Genomic DNA, 19727 nt, shown 5'->3' on the forward strand with positions numbered 1-19727 from the left:
GTTGGCCTGAGGGAGACCGACCCCCTCCTTCCCCCCCCGCCTTCCAACCCCCAAGGTCGCGGGTTCGAGTCCCGCCCCCGGCTGCCGTGCGGGGTGCGGGGCTGTGGCGTTGGGTGTTTGTGGGGTGCGTGGGGACACGCCGAGCCCTCGGCACGCAGCGACCTGTCATGCGTCGTCCCCCACCTTGGCCACAGCGCTGTCACCTGCGAGCGGCAGTGCATGGGGCACCATCTTGGTGCAATGCCCTGATTCCCCCTGGGGCAGGATTTGGCCGCTGGAGCCGGGCGAGCGGCTTTGTGAGCCCCTCAGTGGGGTCACACAGCTCGGAGTAGGTCTTCGGACCTGTCCTGGTGCTCCCCTAGGGGCTCCAGACTCAAAAATCCTCATGGTTTGCCCCCACAGGGCGCCCAGCAGGCCAGGAGGGAGGCCCCTGCAGCCCTCAGGGCGTGAGGCGCCCGGTTTGTCTGTGGAGAAACACCCAGAGAGATCCAGGGCACAGCCGGGACCGTGTGGGGTCGGCACGGGGCAGGGACGGGGCCGTTGGTGGGTCTGGCGTGAGGCCTGGTGGAGCGTGGCGTCACTTGGGGGCTTGCTACAGGCACGGGTTTTCCCTGCCTGCCCCTCATCGGGAGCCTCGTGCCTTCCTCCTCCTCCTCCTCCTCCCTCACCGAGGGGTCTCGGCTCTGCTGGCGGGGCAGCGCGGTGAAATCCAAATCCGTAAATCCTCACGGCGTTACAAAACATGCCTTGTGTAAGCCCCTTCGTTCCTGGCCACCCCCCCCACCCCCCAAATCCCCAGCGCTGCAGGAGCGCGGCCAAGCCCCGGGCTCTCAATGGGCTCCTGTCTTCCCTCCCCGCGACGCCAGGCAGCGGCTGGAGGAGCCACGGGGCTGCAAAAAGCAGCCGTGCATGGCACCGTCCTCATCCTGACCCCAAAAGCCTGGCCGAAGGGAGAGCTAAGGCTGGAAGAGCTCCCCAGCGCCCAGCAGCCTGGGCACAAGGTGATGTGGACACCCCAAAAAGCCTCGTGTCGCTGTCCCCAGATCGTCCCCCTGGCTCTGCCCAGCTCGGTGTGTGCAGCATGGACCCAGGGGGGGCTGCCCTCGAGTTCCCAAAGCAGCCAAGCACCGGGATCACCGGGATCACCCGTGATCCCTGTCCCCTGGCTGTCCCCTCCTTGTGCGGGATGCCACCAGTGAGCCTCCACGCTGGGGCTGTCCCCTCACCGCATCCCGGGCACACCGCGCAGGACCAGCCACCATTCGAGGACACTGTTTGCCCACATATTTTTATTTTAAAATCATATAAACGCTGCTTTGCAGGGAGGTGGCGGCGGAGAAGGAAAGGATATGGGTGCATCCGCACCTGCCCCACAAGCACCCCTGCCGAACTCACCCCGTGCTCTCTCCAGGCGCTTGCAGAGCTGGGGGCAGAGGCGGGGGGTGGCACGCTGCCCACCCCCGGCCCCACGCTAATGAGGGAGTTACACAATGAGAAGCTTTTATACTTCGTTAATCGGGCCCAGCATCCCGCCCCTTCGTGCACCCGGCCTGCAGCCCTCCTGCTCCGTCTTTCCCTCTCCTCATCTGCCTTTTGTAAGGTTTTACTGGGGTTTCCTGCCTGGTTTGCACGGACTTAATTATAAAGCTGCAGCGAGTTGATGCCTTGTGACGGCCTAATCCCAACCCGGTGACTCTACAAAGCTTTCTCCTGGCTTTCTTGCTGCTCCACTCCGGCCTCGCTGCCCAGCTGCCCGGCTCCACTCCGGCACTCCCAGCCTCGTGCAGCGACCCTCTGCAGGCGATTCGGTTTTCCCTGTCCCTGGTGAGTATGGGGGACGTTTTGCATCTGAAATACTTTGCATCAGACCCTGTAGCCCAGCCCTCCTCGACCTGGCACCTCCGGGGCTGGGGTTGCTTTCTGTGCCTCAAAAAAGGGGGTGCTGATGGGGGAGCCCGTGGGAGGTGTTGGCACAAGCGGGGCTCTGCAGCCCGGCAGGGACATCTCTGGGCTGCGCTGGGAAGATGCTGAGGGGCTTGGGGTCTGGTGTCACAGCTGGGGACGGGCTCTGGAGCTGCAGGGGCTCCGGTGTCTGTCAGACATCGTGGGGACAGCGTGCCAGGAATGAAAGGCAACAGGGTGGGCAGGGAAGGCAGCTCTGTGTTAAGAGGAGGAGGTGGGAGCATTGCCTGAGGTCGTTCTGCATCGCCCTCAATGACTCAAGCCTTGGAGCGGTGCAGGAAGAGCCCAAGGGCCAAGGGGAGCGTTTGGGGAGCAGGAAGACACCCCATTCCCGCAAACATCCCCAAACCACCAGCTCAGCAGGGCCGTGGCAGCACTGGGCCATCCTGCAGGGACTCCCCAGAGCAGCACGATGTTGCTTGGCACCCACAGGGCAGCAGGACCCGCACCTTGTGTGCTGCTTGGGGCATGTTGCTCTAGCCAGGTCTTTGGGAGCACTTGGTGCTCCCCGCACTGCTCTGGATGTGGTCGGAGGTGACACCGTGCTGGAGGAGCTCACGGGGCCGTGGGTCCCCATGACCCATGGGTGTTCCTGCCCACAGCCCCCCACAAAAATGCAGACCCAGAAAAAAAACACGCTGAAGGCGTCAGATGACCAATACCCACGTATTTAATCTGCTTTTGCAAACAGCCCTGGTGTTTCTCAAACACTCTCAGCTTCCCCCAGGCAGTGACACAGGCAGTGGGCGGTGGAGCTGAGGGTGCTGTGCCCGCAGGGTACCCACCTCCACCCCAGTGCAGCGGGATCAGGGCAGGAGGGACAGGGGCACCGGGGGCTGCAGGGACTTCAGATCCTCGTGGTAATTCCTCCTCCTCTCTTCCAGTGTCCTGCAGCTGATAAAGGCTAAAGGAAGACATGTCTGCTGTTGTGAGTACTGCCCACCCCCGGGCTCTGAGCAGCCCCTCCATGCAGCACTGGGCTGCGGCACCCCTCGCCCTTCCGTGTCCCCTGGGGTGCAGCCCAGAGGGACCCACACAGCGCTGGGGCTGTCCCCAGCCTCGTGGGGCTGGCGGGCAGGGAGGTGGGGGGCCGTGAGCGGAGGATTCATCAGCCCCCCATCCTCTCCTCGTCCCCAGACGGGCACCTTCCGCATCGTCTCGGAGGAGGAGCAGGCCCTGCGCACCAAGCTGGAGCGCCTCACCACCAAGGACCACGGCCCCGTTTTTGGGAGGTGCCAGCAGATCCCCCCGCACACCCTGCAGAAGGTGAGGCACAGCCCCCCGGGGACCTGCTGGGAGCGGGGCAGGACAGGCAGGGGGGGACCTGCAGTCAGCGGCACCGCGTCCGGCTGCTTTTCTGTGCCAAAATGCACGCCGGGGTGCTCAGGCAGCGGGGATGGTGCTGGGTCCGGTGGCTCCGCGGGTGGCTCAGGGTCCCCCGGGGCGTTGTGAGGATGCTGAGGGCCCTTCCCTGCTCCCCCCCAGGCAAAGGACGAGCTGAACGAGACCGAGGAGCAGAGGGAGGCGGCGGTGAGGGCGCTGCGGGAGCTGGTGCAGGAGCGGGCCGGCAGCGAGGACGTCTGCAAGGCGGTGGCCGAGAAGATGCAGGGCAAGGACGACTCCTTCTTCCTCCGCTTCATCCGCGCCCGCAAGTTCGACGTCCACAGGGCCTACGACCTGCTGAAAGGTGGGGGCCCTGGGCTGTGGTGCTGGGTGGGGATGGGTGCCCTGATCCCCCTCTGCCCCTTCCCAGACAGGCAGGGCACTGGAGAGAGCATCAGCAGCAAAAGGCAGGGCTGGAGGTCTCTGCACGCATCCTGATGCGTTTTGTGCATGGTGCCTGGTGGGCTCAGCACCCCTGGGACCGCTCCAGGGCAGGGGGGGCTTGTGGCACCCCCTCCCCACACCAGGGGTGGCACACAGGGACGGACGGGGAGCAAGGAGGCAGCCCGGAGTTGGCCATGGGCTTTGTCCTGCCTGGCTCCGCTCTGCTCTCCTTTGTGTCTGCCGGGTGGATAATGAGTTGTAATTATCAGCGCTGGCTCGCGGACGAGCAGTTTTGTTCACCCCCATTTTCCCAGCACGTTTCTACGTTTCGTGCCTGCGGGGTGCCAGGGGAGGGGAGCTGGGGCGGGGAGCTCACCCCGTGCTCTGCTGGCTTCCCGAGGACGGGCAAGCAGCTTCTGTCTCCCTGCAGGCTACGTGAACTTCCGCCAGCAGTACCCCGAGCTCTTCGACAACCTGACCCCCGAGGCTGTGCGCAGCACCATCGAGGCGGGCTACCCCGGCATCCTGGCCAGCAGGGACAAGTACGGCCGGGTGGTGATGCTCTTCAACATCGAGAACTGGGACTACGAGGAGATCACCTTCGACGAGGTCAGCAGGCCTGTTTTTGGGGTTGTTCCACTCAGTCTGAGCACAGCACCCCTTAGACACACGCATACATGTGGGCACTCACACCCTCTGGCTGTCCGGGTTTAAGTAAAACTCTGAATTTATCCTGGTCCGTCCCAAAGAGCTCCCCTTCTTTCCTCCTGATGTGGTGCAGGTTGCAGGGCACAGGGTGTGCATCTCCCAGCCCAGATAACTCACGGGGTGAAGGGGGGCACCACAGCGCTAAATCGGGGGGCTTTAGAAAAGCAGGACCCGCAGGGCAAAGGAGGAAATGGAGGCACAGAGCATGGAAAGGGCTTCTTGGCAAAGAAGCCTCCAGGCACGTGATCACAAGTTCTGGAGTTAAGCAGATCCAGCCTAACGCTCCATGGGACTGCTCCAGGGAACATCCTGGGGTCTAAGGGAGGTGAGACCTTGCTGTCACACTAACAGCAGACCCTGCTGTCCCTCCTCCCATCCAGATCCTTCGTGCCTACTGCGTTATCTTGGAGAAGCTGCTGGAAAACGAAGAGACCCAGATCAACGGGTTCTGCATCATTGAAAACTTCAAGGGCTTCACCATGCAGCAGGCGTCAGGGATCAAACCTTCCGAGCTCAAGAAGATGGTGGACATGCTACAGGTGAGGTGGAAGAGAACGTGCCCGGGGCTAGCAGGGGGGTTGGACTGCCGTTGTGGAGAGGCTGTTCCCCATCACATGCTCCTTCCCTTGCTCGTTAATTGGCTTAATCCTGCAAGATGGATGCAGAGGCCGAGGACATTTGGCTCTGCCCAGGGCGAGAGGACAGCAGAGATGTGGTCTCTCTTGTGGGATGGGAGCAGTGAGCCATCTGGGAGGCTCTGCGGCTTCCCTGCTGCTCCCGGGACTGGGCTGGCTCAACCTCTGGGTCAGAACAAAAGAGGGAGCACGGGAGGGAGAACGGGAGGCTGGGGAAGGGGCGCGGAGGCAGTGTGGGGTTTCTGTTGCTGCCCACCTCCTCTCCTGGCACTACGTGGCCAGCACGGTCTGTAACTGGCCCCGTCTGGGTTTGGCATCCTAGGACTCCTTCCCAGCACGCTTCAAGGCCGTGCACTTCATCCACCAGCCTTGGTACTTCACCACGACCTACAACGTGGTCAAACCGTTCCTGAAAAGCAAACTGCTGGAGAGGGTGAGTGCGGGAAGGGGACCCGGGGGAAATGGCTGGGTAAAGCTGAGCAGATGGGGAAATCTGTCGCCTTCTGCATGCCCAGCCTGTGGGGACACGGGGACGAGGTGGAAGAGCCAGGGGCTGCTGCTGGCTCCCCCGGGAAGGGGCAAGCCTCCAGCTAGGCACGGCTGCGGTTGCGCCGATGAGAAAGGAGGGCAGCCCTCACACCACTGCTGGTGTCCCTCAGCCACCTCTGTCACGTGTAGGGTCTCTGCTCTCTGCTGAGGGTCACTCCTCTCTTGCCAGGTCTTTGTGCACGGCGAGGAGCTGGAGTCCTTCTACCAGGAGATCGACGCCGACATCCTGCCGGCAGACTTCGGTGGCAACCTGCCCAAGTACGATGGCAAAGCAACTGCAGAGAAGCTCTTTGGGCCCTGCATCGAAGCTGAAGACACGGCTCTCTAAGGCGGGGTCCGCTCCCCTTCCCCCGTAACATAGGCTCAGAGGTGGTCCCCTAACCCCAACCACCTCCTTCCCGTAGCGTTGGTTGAGTGACTGCTCGGAACGAGGCGCTCCGGGTGCATTGCCCCGTGCCTGTCCCCATCCCCAGACCCGGCAGCCCTGTCCCTCCTGGAATAGGGTCCTTTCCTTGGGAGCCAGCAGAGGAAGCTGGCCACCAGTCTGCTCCTGCAAAAAAAAAGGGGGCACGGGGGAGTGACCATGCTGGGAAGGGGGGGTGGTGACAGCAAGGAAGAATTCCCTTTGTCCCTTTGCCCCAAGCACACCGCAGGGGTTCGGATGCAGGTAGGACGTGCCTTGCTCTGCTTCAGCCTTAGTCTTTACTTCTGTGGGGCAGTGCAGCCGGAGAGGGGCTCCACGGCCAGCCCTGCGCACCTGCAGCGGGGCACTGGGGAGCCCCTGGGGTGGCTTCAGCTGGAGGGGAAGCAGCGCAAGCAGGGGGGACAGGCAGGAGAGTGCGGGTAACGCAGCCGGAGGCTGTCACAGCAGGAGGCCCCTGCCAGGGGCTGGCTGAAAGGTGTACGCAGAGAAATAAAGACATGTTTAACAGCAGAGCTCCTGGGTCCCTCGTGGCACACGGCAAGGGACAGGGGGAAGCTTTTGGGCACAGGCACTGGCTGCACAGCTCTGTTAGGAGGCGTGGAGCGGCAGCCCTGATGTGAACAGGCCTCTTGGCACAGAGGCCAAGGAACCGTCCTTCTCCATCCTCCCTGCATCCCAAACCTGGGTTCTCCTTCCGCTGGACCAGGACCCCCAGTTCTGTCCTCTGCTCTAGCCAGAGAAAACAGCCTAAAAGATGCAAGGAACCCTAGCAGAGGCCCAGATGGAGCTGACTACCTAATCCTCACTCTGTCAGGCAGTCAGGGAGAAAGAACAGCAGCCACTGAGGGTCAGAGATGAATTTTAACCACAGGACAGTGAAAGATGAGCAGATCTTGCCCTCGCAAATCCCCTGAAAGCCTTAACACAGCCGCCTCTCCCAGCACTGCATCTGAGAAGGAGCTCAGATCAAAGCTGTTCACATCAGAAAAGCCCCAGGAAAAGCAGCCGAGGAGGAGGAGGAGGGCACAAGAGCTGCTCAGGACCAGCGAGGGGTGGCAGCGCTGCTGGTCTGGAGTCAGCACAGGGCAGGTGATGGCACGGGGAGGAGGAGGAAGCAGCCCCCTCCCGGGGAGAGCACTGCGCCCTGGTTTATAGCTAGAAGCTCATCCAAGGAGCCCATCAGGTACCTGTTCCCAGCCCATCTTCTCACGTGGCCACCAGCCCTGAGAGCAGCAGGGCTCGGAGAGGAGCAAGCGGCCGTTCCCTGCCCAGGACTCGACGCTTACCTCCTCCTCTGCCGACCTGGTAGCGCGGCGTGCCCCCTCCTCCCTGGCCCCCAGCCCCGCAGCCACACACCAGCGCCTTTCATTAGCAAAGCGGAGGACCAGAGCCCCATCCAGAGCCGGAGGGTGCTGACAAGAGCTGCATTCATCAGAGCACTGGCTCAGGCTCAAACCAAACAGGACGTTGGCTGCGAAGCCGCCGGGAGGACGGGGCCTGTCTGGGCAGAGGGCTGGGTGAAATCCTTTTTCTCCAGCCTCAGCAGCGCCGCCAATTCGCTGAGCACCACGGACCGCTGCAACCCCAGCCTGATCTGCACCAACCTTGTGCGAAGGCCCCGAAGAAGACTGAAAGGCGCCTCTTTGCTCCGCTTGGCTCCTCGCTGTGCCGAGCTCCCTGCAGGGCCAGCAACCAGCCGCAGCAGCCCCAGGGAAGCCACGCGCGACAACCACTGCAGCCATCGGGCCACTGAAAAACACAACAGCCCGGCTTGCTCGGGGCGCAAAGCAATCACACCTCCTTTGGGGAAAGAAAAAGCAACTAGGAAAGGCTTGAGCATTACTTGTGCTTGCAACACGTGCTGGAAGGGAAGGCAGGGAGAAGATAAACTCACAGCTAGCTCCCCACGCTCGGTCTCGGGGCAGGCTGAGCCACCAGCCTGTGAACAAAGCAGCCACCAGCCGCTAATAAAGCCACGCATGGCTTTGATCAGGGGACAGCTAGACACCCCATGCTTAGCTACTGCTCGAGCCAGGGCAATTATTTGAGATGCTCCCATCTATATACATATTTATATAGGAGTGGCAGAGCTTCTCCCCAAGGCAGGGAAGAAGAGTGCAAGCTTGAGGCTTCTGTCTCAAAGGCGGCAGCCACCCACACCTCCTGGAACAATCGGCTGCCCTGCATTTACCTCCAGAGGAGCCAAGCAGTAGTCAGAAACCCAGAGGCAGGACTAGAGTTCATGACATGGGAATTACTGACAAGGGTTTTTCCTGCCTGGGAGACAGGAGAGGGAGCAGCAAGGCAGCTCCTGCTTTTGTGTACACCACAGGGACACGTGGACAGCCCTTCTCTGAGGTACTCGTGTTTTAGACCACTAATGAACAGAAGCCTTAACATCAAACACTAAATTCACATTTAAGGGCTAGGGCCAAAGGATTGCTCCAGTTCCTCCTTGAGCTAATCCAAATCCTGTGACTGAGGGAAGGTGTTCAGATACCCAGCTGCATTTTGGTGAAGATGACCTTGTTGGCCCAGTATGTTCCCACATCAGACAATCCTTTCCTCACTGCAGACAAAACAAGAAGGTAGGGCTGCTTTACCTGTCAAGAACAACAGCTGGACTTTCCCACCCAATAACACTGGACGCAGCACTCCACGTAGCACTGACTTCAATAAGTCCTTTATTTTTAAATAAAGAAATCCCACTGAATCAAAGATAACAAAATTACATTTTGTTGTGCAATGACTTCCATTTTACACCACACAGAAGAACAAAAATTAAAAGAAAAATCAAAGACACTTTAATATATATTTATATATATAATTTTAAAGGTAAACATCAGCAGATATAGAAAAATTGCATTGCTAGTTGCAAATCATCTCCCCTGTAGCTGTCAGCTTCAGAGAATCTGACTCAGAACGTGGCAGCAGGGAGGGTATCTCGGTATACACGCTTTTTCAGGGCAGCATTTAGAGATTGTTCCAGAGGATAATTTTGCCAATTGGAGAATATATCCTTAATGAACCGCACTGCTCACCAAGAACATCAGATGTCACTCAGCCTGTTCTAACACAGCTGCAGCAACAACATGAGAAGGGCACAGGTCTGCCTTCCTCAGGTCTCCACCCACCTCTTCAACTTGGCATCTCCAGAGAAAGGGCCCCTCTTGCAAAGAGGTTATCGCTTTCTCAAAAAGGATTTCTCATCATTGGGAAACTGGGACAAGTTGTCAGGAATGAGAAAACACGTTCCTTTGGAAAGCTGCTGACGTGGGCTAAGCAGTAGTGTTTGGTTACATGAAATACACTTTTCATTGTTATTATTTTTAAAGACATCCCAGTTGGCAGGAGCCACAGAAGGGTCAGCATCCCAGGAGAGCTATAATAGAGAGCTCACAAGGAAATTCTGCATCTAATCAAAGCTCTTGCATGACTGCAGGCAGGCGACGCAAGCTCGTCATTCAGACAAAAGCAAAAAGGCTTTGTGTTGAGCCACTCGTGGCATCAGGCTCCTTGCTGGTATTAAAGTCACCTGTGTTAGGCAAGGCCATGGGGTGAGGAGGAGAAACATGGTCTTTATCCACAGGGGATGCAGGGCTGGAGCTTTTGGAGAGTGTTATCAGACAGACTTGGAAAAAGTTGTTCAATACCAGCAGATCCAACCAGATAAATGCTGCCCTGGATTGCAGTGTTTTTGTCCATTGATTAACCAGAAAAAAATACAAGAATACAGATGTTTGAAATGCAATAGTTCAGGATAATCCCAGAAACCTTTCCACCGCAGCGTGGAAAGCTGGCAGCTGCTTTGACTCACTGATGACACTTGTGCCTGAGCTTCCCTACCAGCTGAGAGAAGTCCAGGCTGGTGTAAGAGACTACTAGCAATAAAAGGGTGCAGGTACAAGGCACCCCCCTCCTCAGGTCTGGGTAGCTCTGAGGCGTTCTAAGCTGGTAGACAATTCAGGAAGTCCTCACACCACGAAGAGCTGTTTGCTTTTTGCCTAGAACTAGAAGCCCTGAAGGAGACCCTGCTTTGAATCACCGTGGCTCTGGGATCTACCCAACTGACAGAGCTGCCAAAGGGCTAAGGACACGTGGAGCACGACTTGACACGATGCTTTTCACAACAAATGACTTACACACACGGCACAAGACTAGGGCCTTTTCTGGTCTTTTTGAAAAAGGCTGTGAAGAATTTCAATAACCTCCGGAGAAGCATAATATTTCTAAAAAAAAAACCTTGGAAGCAAACCAGGTGACTGAGCCATTCAGCAATTAATTCTTGAAGTTACCACTCTGCTCTTTCGTTTGAGATGTAGCCCCTTACACAATTCACCTCCAGCTCCGTTGCTGAAGAGTCAGACACAAGAACTTGGGGATCATAAGGTAACAAGTCACATATTAAGCAAACCTTCCCTCTGACTCAATCCCTATGGCTAGAGGCAAATTTGAGGAACAGAGCTGAAAAGTGATCCACTGCTTACATACATTGCTATTTTAAGCCTTAAAATAGACCATCTAGTTGTAGGCTGCCCACAAAGGTCCTTTAAGTCAGCACACGCTTGTACAGTGTACATTGCCAGAGGGGTCTCACTGTTTGGTGTATGAGAAATCCTTTACTAAAATGCAAAGCCCAAAAGCTCTGACAGAGCTGTTGCTGAAGTCTCTAGATATGCTGATGTCAAGGGAGGAGGAGAAAAAGGGCAAGGCACCACGTGTCAAAGGGCTGAGGTCTAGGAACTTGTGACAGACCCAGGACAGATGACACACAGGTAGCTTGGCTAAATTCAGTACTGGAGATAATAGTTCTTAACATCTCTGCTTAATGCCCCGTCTTTGTAACCTGCACCTTCATAAAACAGGAACTGCAGAAAAACGGTCAGGAAAAGACTGCTGGGAGGTTCAAGTGTCTGTCTTTACAGTGCAACTATTACACTGTTGACCCATTTGAAAACACCTTCGATTTAGAATCTAACCAAGGGATCATTAAACATGCTGGCAGATCTGGTGTCGTGGAAGCTGCAAGTTCCTTGTGGTCCGTAAGAGCAAGTCCCAGCTGCTCACCTCCAAGTTTCAGGTGTCTCCAGACACTGACGAAGATGGCTGGACCAGCCTAACCACCAAAAAGTAACAGTTCTGCAACTTGCTATCTGATTGAGACGGTCCTTGGGGTTTACGTCTGAGTGTTACTTTTACATACAGTGATGAGGAAGAGGGGTGTCTACCACATGAAAATAAATGAAGAGCTCTGCTAATGCCTTTTCTAATCCCAGTTTGAAACTAAACAGAGCTCATGACAGATTCATCATGCTGTAGTCCTGAACTGCACTACCAGGCTGTACTGTAACGGGCTAGAAGCACACACTTCAACCACCTCACGTGTCTTCGCAAGAGATGAAAACACTGCTCCACCTCTACGATCTAAAAGTTCATATTGCATGTGAAGACCATCTGCCAACATCACAAAACCAGTATTACCTTATTTTGGGAGAGAAAAGCATTTCAGGTAAGGATTGGACAAAGTCCCTTCCTGCTTGTGGTACTGGCACTAGGTATCAGCTGCCAATCTGTCAGCAGCAGTATTTAACACATGATTCCTTTTTTGAAGGTCTCTAGATAACATGCACTGCAGCTTCACTTCCTCCTCTCCTGCTTCCTTGAGATCTCTAACTTGCTGCTGCAGGTTTGACAACATGAGTTGCTTTAAAAGCAGCACATTGGGTGGGATGGGGAGAACAGATTTTTACTGCTTCTGTCTACAATAAGGTTAGTAAGGTGACTCTCGGGTTCTGGAACCCTTGCACAACCAAGCTATGACAACGCTCTTCCTCCCCAAACAGACTAGAATTAGTTGGTCAAGCCACAAGCGGTTTAAACAGCTGTAGATGCAAGTGCAAAAACAGGTCAAAGGAGCAGGACAGACCCCTACTACTTCTCTAGTTGAGTTTCAGAAAGTCCATAGCATTGGCACTTCTGAAATAGGAAGGCTCATGAGTTATAGGGCAGGAAGATATAGTATTCCTTGAAAAAAACTCAAACACTAGACCAAAATCCCTATTTGATTAGACAAAGCTCTTGCTGCTTTGAGAATTGCCCAGCTGCTCACCTCATTTTTTTTAGGAAAGATTTGCTTTAAAAAGTCACTGATTGACCATCTACTATAGCAAAGTCAGTTTGAAATAAAGGTACACTTGAGAAGGTAACTTCCTCGTATCTCAGAAACAGGAAATGTTTCAAAACCCGGTCTGTCAAGAACAGTTCTTACAAAAAGGAATGAGGAAAAGTTCTTCAATAAAAACCTTCCCAGTTCCTCTGAAAGTGGAGCTTTACTCTGGCATGTCTTGGCCAAAAAGCAGTTTGCTCCCCAGCCCCAACTCAGAAGCAAGCAAACACCAGCTCTGCCTCAACATTCACTTTCCAGACAGCAGCCAACCACCGTTGTCTCACTTTCAACTTCCCTGCCTGGGGCAGCCAACAGCTGAACTGCTTCTGCAAGTTTGGGGTCCTGGGAGGGAGGCAGAACTTCAGCCACGTGGGGAGCTGGGCAGGGAGCCCCTGCTTTTGAGGAACTTTGAGGAAATCCGAGAAAGGACGGTATTCTGATCTCCAAGGAGGCTTGATGCACACTGTCCTTCCTTCATAGTTACATGTTGGGTCGTATGATGGGCTCCTCACCTCAACAGTGGGATCACTACCAAGGGAAGCTTCTGTTCCCCTAAACCTGTTCGGAGTTGATACTCACAGCACAGTAAAGCTGGACTGAAGCAGGACATGAAGCATGTTTAAAAGACCACGAGAAGAGCAGCTTTGCTTCCTCAAGGCAGACAGCCGTGACCTGTGAAGCTGCAGTTGTAGTATGCCATGAGAACTGAGACACGTCTAAAGTTGTGACCCACTGGAGATAAAAAAAACACATACCCTACACACCTAAATTCATACTGTGGCTAGTTGATGCATACAAATGTTGTTTACACTCCAGTTCTGTTGAAATGAGAATACATGTACACCACATCCAGGAAAAACTGCATGAGCAGCTATTTAAGCAAAACTCCGAATGTCTTGTATGACAGATTTTAGTGATATACAGGTGCACTATGAATGAGAGAACAACAACACAAAGACAAGATATCCATCAGTTAAGAATATCCTTGCTAACTGATGCCCTAAAATAGTTCTTAAGGAACAGCCACAAGCACGGCCAAGTACTGCTACAGCTTTACTTGGCCACGTCTCTGTCTTTGAGGAACAAAAGGAAACCTGGATTTATTTACTAACACGGACAACGCGCAGATACCCACAGTTCATTCTAGCAGGCTGCGGTGTCTGGCCTAAGGCAAACTGAAAGGAATTTCCTGATATGATAATGCACCTTTGCTACAATAGTTAATTATTGCTTTATTAAAATGAAAAGCTACCTCTGCAACCTACTGAATGAAGTTCAGGGACAGGGCAGTCCAGAAGGCTTGTTCCCCTGCATTACCACACTGAAGTCTTGCAGCTTGTTTCACCCTTCAACTATAAACTGAAGTGCCTGGCACACAAACCAAGGCTAAAGCAATAAAGTGCTCGTTGGATGCGGGAAGTGTGACGGGAAAAGAACTTCACTGACACTGGGACAAAGAAGTCTCAAGGGTGGATTAATGAGACTACAATATTGACAGAGCAAATAGAAAAAAAAAAGAGATTGTGACCACAAAAATTCAGTTTCCAGATTGTCATGGGGCAACTTTCCTACCAGGGGACAGACTAGAGCCCTTAATAACCACCTCGGCCATAACAGCCACTTGAGGCATCGCTCCTGCAAGGTGCTTTCGCACTTCACTTTGCACATTACAACTAGAAGAGGATGTCTGGGCATGTAGAAAGGAATTCACGTGAGGAGCCCAATGTCTTACTGGAGCCAGTAAAATCCTGCAGCATTTACACAGATACAGAAGTAGTTAGTCAAAGGTATTTTACTTGCACAGGGCTAGACCCATCAAGTTCCCACCAACTGTAAGGCAAGTCATGTCTGAAAACCATTCAATGTTTTGAAAATTAAGGACGAGAATTTTGGTATAATCTACCCTGACGGAAGGGGAGTAAATCTAGATATATTCCCCCCCCCACCCTACAATTTAATCCCTAACAGAGTACATAACTATGAAATATTCTTAAAATATACTGAGCTCACAAAAAGATCCTGCAGATTCTTAATCACTGGTTTCCATTCGGAAGCCAGAGCCAATTTTAAAAAGCCCTGGGTCAAACAAGAAATCCAGTACTAAAAACATGACTATGTTTAAAAAAGAGGCAAATATGACAAGGTGACTGGTCTGGTCTTGGTGTGAGAATATGGTTACAGAGAAACATTAACTGGTATTATCAGCCCGCAGCTTTTCTTTACCTGGAGTCCCAGCGTAAAGATACCCCAACCCACAGATATCTGAAGCATGGAAAAGTTAAGCATTTTCAAAGTGATTGACTTGTGTAACTGCACTCCCAGGAAGTAAAACACTCCCTTAAGATGGTGTAAGATTAGGACTCCACTGACAGTCAAGCATCTGTTTTTCCAAGCCACTATTTAGTGGCTCATGGACTGAACCACTCACTGGCCTGTGGCTTGGTACAGGGTTTTTCCAGCACAGGGACTGAAAAGGTCAGTTACCTCGTCATCTACACCGCAACAAATGCTTCAGATCAAGTTTTTGACCAACAGGTGAAAGGCTTTTGGCATCTGAAACTTCTGTTACATCAAAACAAACTGTCTTTAGCTCAATTACCCTGTAACAAGTCACAGTCAGAATCTAGTTCTTCAAGCAGAGCAGTAAATTACAAACCCAAGTGACTATATAAGCAAAGATCCTCTGACCAGACATTAACCTCTGTTTTAACTCCACTTCAGAGGGAAACATTGTGATCAAACCCCAGCCATAGGATATCAAAGGAGAATGGAAACCTGAAGCAGCAGGTGAGGGAACAGAGTTCCCAAAGGGGGAGATATACTGAAGTGATCCAGAGTCTTTGGGTCAATTACTCCTGGCCAGATACCGCCTGCTCTGTGTCTGAGCAATGAGACTTTGTCTTCTCCCACTGGCAGATGGCATTGGCATACTGCACCACGAGCTTATCCATCCAGGTAAGAGGTTCTGGGAATAGTACAGACCCCTCGAAAAAGCCCAGGTGACCTCCGTGAAGGGGCAGCACGTGCATGACATTTTCCCGTTTCTCTGTAAAACAGAAGGAAGCGCACAGTTCCAGAAGGTTAGCGATTTGGAGCTGAGAACTAAACCACCTTAAATTGTGATAATCAACCCGATCCTTGGCATAGGGCCTGAACCAAAAGGAGCAATCCCATGATGGAAGCAGAAGTGTGCTGACAAAGGCCACAGCTAATATGAAGTCAAAAGCACATAACCTTACAACTTCACAGAACAAGATGGTCAACAGGAACCAGGCTGCCCACGAAGTGCTGCTGGCTGGGCCCTTATGGCAATATAGGTCACATCCTTCCATCTCTCTTAACTCACGTACACTGGAACTAGGACTGTTAGCATGATGTTGAGCTGCACCAAAGCCCTGACATTGTATTATCCACTTTGTTCTACATACAGCAGGAAAAATCCCTGTGCTTGCATCTGTCTGGAAGCAGCTGTAGATGAATCCTCTGCTCATAGCTTTCAACAAGAAAAAGAACGAACCCAGCTTTCCTCCCTGTGCACCATTTGTGCAGAGAAACAGCAACTGGCTCGCTCTTCTGAGCTTCTAAAGGCTATTTGACTTCTTCTTGGCTGAAGATAGACAGCTGACAGAACTCCTTTCAAAGGACACACTTTATTTCATTATCAAATAACACAACTAGGCATGGGCTCCATTCATCAGGGAAGGGGACTGTTCATCTATAGCTGTTCAAAACTATCACTGCAATAACCCACCTTTCTAGTAAATCCCTATGAGGAAAAAAACATGAAGCATTTTCTTTTTCTCCATTCAAGAAAGTAACCTGAATGTGAACTGCTGGCTATCAACACAAGCCTAAACAGCAGAAGATGCCCGAAAGGAGGACTCAAGTTCTTCCTCCTCACAAAGAACCTCATTAGTTCTAGCAACTGGTGTTTTAAAGAGGCTTAGTACACCTCCCACAGGATTACGGACATAATAAGGCAAGTCAAGCTGCTTTGTAATCACGGATCATGATGAGATAAGGAAGCTGCAGGTACACAAATATGCACTGCTGGAGCAGACTGCTTCAACATACCTGAAAGAGCTCTTGGGATTGATAGAAGGCTCTCATGCACAAGAGGGTCATCAGCAGCATTAACCAACAGAAGAGGAACATAGATCTGCATCAAGAAACATAGTAAAGAGAAAAAACAACAGTTAGGGGTTGGTATTTGAGTTTCTATCAACTGTTACAAAGCTTCTTAGCTTGGCTCAATTCAGACATCTTATTTCAGAGTTGTCCTTTATCTGGAGATCCATCAGCAAAACAGTCAAAAATTCAGACTGGTGGCTTTTTACCAATGGAGTACTCTGCAGCACTTTATTTTTTTCCAATTCAATTGTATGAAAAGTGATACGGGTGTAACAGAGCAAACACAGATTAAGTCACAGATCTTCCCCATTCTCAGAATTCAAATAGCTACACCCTTTTTACTCTACATTGCTTTGCACATCAGGCAGCTAGTGCCAGCTGCTATAGACACCTTGGTTAAAGTCCAGGAAACTCCCTTGGAGTGTCTCCATCCTCTGGTTCAGCAAATCAAGAAGGAATTAATTTTCCAGTTCTGCTTCTGCAGCACTTCAGCCTGCTAAGCATTTGCCTTCCAGATAGCGTGCTGAGCCTCTTCCAGAGTATCCAGTCCTTTCTGTCTGGAAGGCTGTATGCCACCACCCGTTTCCCACCTTATGCACCTATACTCAGAGGGGTTCAGCTGAACTTCTGGCTTTACCTAGGTCACTTGGATGCTACTACCCAGAGTTACACTCTCTAAAGAGCCCAGAGCATTTAGAACCAGTATTGGGAGTACTAAGAACTGGAATCCCACTCCAAAATACCATGTCTGAATACTTCTAAAAGTCCAAGCTAAGACAGCTGTGTTTATGTATCAGCAATAGAAAGCACTGAGCATTTTATCTCCAGTAGGAAGAAGACAGTACAAGAGCAGTCAATTGCAAGAGCTTACCCTGTGCAAGTAGTGCAGGCAGCTTTCTTCTTCGTAGTACTCCTTCAGGGAACTGTATCCATGGAACTTCCTGGAATGGACAGTGTCATTGCCATCATGTTTCTAGTATCCACCTGACTCCCATTTGCAGGTAAGGACATATATGCCCAGACCCATATTTTTAAGGACGATGCCTTTTTCTACCCAGCATCTCTGCAAAATTCACCTTTGGCAGCACATGCCTTTATGCTTTCTGTGCTTACACAAACACTGATAGCAGGATTTGTTTCTTCTACACATACCAAGTTAAACATTCAAGTGGAAGTCTAGCAGCCTTCAAGGTATCTTTTTTAAACTTAATTTGCTTTCTTCTGTACAAATTACTTATAAACTTATTCACTGCCTGAAAGCCTTTACAAATATAAAACCATCACAGCTTACAAACCTCAAAGATACTGGACAAAAGGGCCTGCCTACAAGCCACCCAGAATTCACTGTGGTTCCATTTCTTTGCAATATCCTTAGCCCTTCATCTCGAACCAAGGATTCAGTGAGCCTATACTCAAGTGCTTTTATTTTTCCTGGGGTAGGAGACACAGATGCAGCTGTAGGCCCAAAGTAGACAGGCCTCAGAGATGAAGGACAAGTATATTTCCCCTAGGAATCACTTTCAGAAAGACAACAAACTGCAATATTCCTAGTCCTCCAAAAACCTTTTAGCTGTATAGCTGACAGCGTACAGCTTCAGCGTTTTGTAAAGGTGTCAATGCCTGATATAGAACATGCCACAGCAAGATCACAGCCACTGAACAAAGTACTAAGTTGTTTTCAAGGACACAGGCAGTAACAGACTGCTGCCTAATAATGCAGAGAGCTTAATTTAGGTGTAAGTATGACAAGTTAAAAAGTTCGTGTTATCTCATCCAGTCCTAATGTTCACAGAGAAGGTATTATTCTGGGGGGGAGGGTTGTTTTTGAAAATTCAAGTAGGACTAAAAACACTCATGAACAGTTCTGAGATGCTTTCCACATTCTGCCTTTTTTTTTGTAGACCTCTTGGCAAGGGCTTGCCTCTTCCTAGTTTATTCTGGGCTGCAGGTTCAGATGTTACAGATAAATGCCTCCTGGATGACTTTACAGAAGCTGTGACTGTCAAAAATAAAGGTTGGTTGGTTTTTGTAGTTTTATTCCATGTAAAGACGAGGAAGGATTTGGGGTTGTAAGCACTGCATTTCAGCAGATTCCTACAGGCACAGCGAGAGGCATGCAAGAGTAACACTTAAAACAGAAGGCACTTCTAGAGACCCACGGAGAAGCACAGAGTCCCCCTTCATACCTCATAACATTATCATCGATCTGCATAAGGGATGTTGCCGTATAGAGTTTGCTCAGATCAGCATCTGAAAGGCTTTGTGGCTTCTTCACGTTATCTCCAAAAAGAACTTGCCTGAAAGAGGAATAACAAGATAAATATCCAAACACCATAACGAGTGCAGCACGGCCATGACCTGCTCAAGGGCAAGTGAGTTTACCAAATCCTTGACAAGATAAGAATAGAAGTGGGCTACATACATGAGGCTTTCTTGGAAACAAGCACAGCTTTTTTGTCCACCTCCCTTCACAATGAGGTACAACAGAAACTAACAGCCACTTCAGAGAAAAACGCTCTCGTTATACTGAAAAACTGCAAAAGGTGCCTCTAAAAAGAGCCTTCCCAGAACAGACAGCACTAGGGGGATTTAGAACAGAGGCTTCATGTTGGAGGGAGGGTCCTCTGGCTTCAGATCAAACCTGTGGGTGGCTCGGGGAGAGCACTAGCAGTCCTGGGCATAGCAGCCCCGTCACCATCTGGTCCTGAAGTCTCCCCAGCACAGATATTAGGTTAGCTCATCCAGCAGAAATTACTTGGGGGCATTACCTTAGCAGAAAGCTATTTACTATGGACACTTGTCATAATTAGTTATTACCCTCAGGAGAGGATGTGTTTCTTCACCAGAACAAACCACTCCCTTAACAAATAGAACAAAGGCCGCAAGTTGGAGAGGATTTTTATTCCCTTTTAGAAGCAGCTGCAGGGCAGAGCAGGAGGGAGACTAGGCTTGACTTGGGGGAGCTGCCTTAGAGCACAAACGATTGTGGAAAAAAAGATTACTTAACTGAATCTCCTTCAAGCCAGCATTGCCTTTATCTGGCTTATGAATCTAAGCACCATTTCATGGGGGCTTATATACCCTGACATGTATAATCTGGTCAAGTTGTCCAAATATTTATCAGTCTGGAGTGAATTACGTGGATCATCCTACACATCAGTTGTCCTAACTCCTCCTGCGAGTATTTCATACTGCACAGGAGTGTTAGCTATGAACCAAAAGTTGGCAAGTGACACATGCTCCTCATTGGAATGGGCCTTAATTAGCATCCACAGATGAGGTACTTCCATAGTCATTGCCCTAGAAGGACCCAGATCATTTTTGGTCTAGGAAACAACAACACGGAGCATGTCACCTGTTTAACAAACACACTCCTTTCGAATCT

The 19727-nt window shown here is 51.6% G+C and overlaps 2 protein-coding genes across 7 annotated transcripts in view; one reads left to right on the top strand and one right to left on the bottom strand.

The window, feature by feature from the left end:
• The first annotated feature begins 38 nt into the window (after positions 1-38).
• RLBP1 (retinaldehyde binding protein 1) lies at positions 39-9757 on the top strand. Of its 3 annotated transcripts, XM_080607644.1 has the most exons (8): positions 105-1824; positions 2847-2890; positions 3100-3228; positions 3448-3649; positions 4160-4338; positions 4818-4976; positions 5395-5505; positions 5791-9757. In XM_080607644.1, exons 2-8 carry the CDS (start codon positions 2879-2881, stop codon positions 5947-5949), a joined length of 951 nt encoding a protein of 316 aa, XP_080463770.1. In that variant the 5' UTR covers positions 105-1824; positions 2847-2878; the 3' UTR covers positions 5950-9757. The 3 variants fall into 3 exon arrangements, with proteins under 3 accessions (XP_080463768.1, XP_080463770.1, XP_080463769.1); XM_080607642.1 differs by lacking the exon at positions 5791-9757 and having other exon boundaries at positions 39-1824; positions 4818-5491; XM_080607643.1 differs by lacking the exons at positions 105-1824; positions 5791-9757 and having other exon boundaries at positions 1941-2890; positions 4818-5491.
• ABHD2 (abhydrolase domain containing 2, acylglycerol lipase) overlaps positions 8707-19727 on the bottom strand; it is a 40070-nt gene continuing 29049 nt past the window's right edge. For all 4 annotated transcript variants that reach the window (XM_080607637.1, XM_080607638.1, XM_080607640.1 and 1 more), the window contains 4 exons: positions 18529-18639; positions 17214-17283; positions 16286-16370; positions 8707-15257 (listed from right to left, as the gene is read on the bottom strand). In XM_080607637.1, coding sequence (XP_080463763.1) covers positions 15061-15257; positions 16286-16370; positions 17214-17283; positions 18529-18639 — 463 coding nt within the window. In that variant the 3' untranslated portion in view covers positions 8707-15060. The remainder of the gene's footprint in view (positions 15258-16285; positions 16371-17213; positions 17284-18528; positions 18640-19727) is intronic.

Source organism: Anser brachyrhynchus (genome assembly GCF_964034855.1).
Source record: "Anser brachyrhynchus genome assembly, chromosome: 11".
NCBI classification, from domain to species: Eukaryota; Metazoa; Chordata; class Aves; order Anseriformes; family Anatidae; genus Anser; species Anser brachyrhynchus.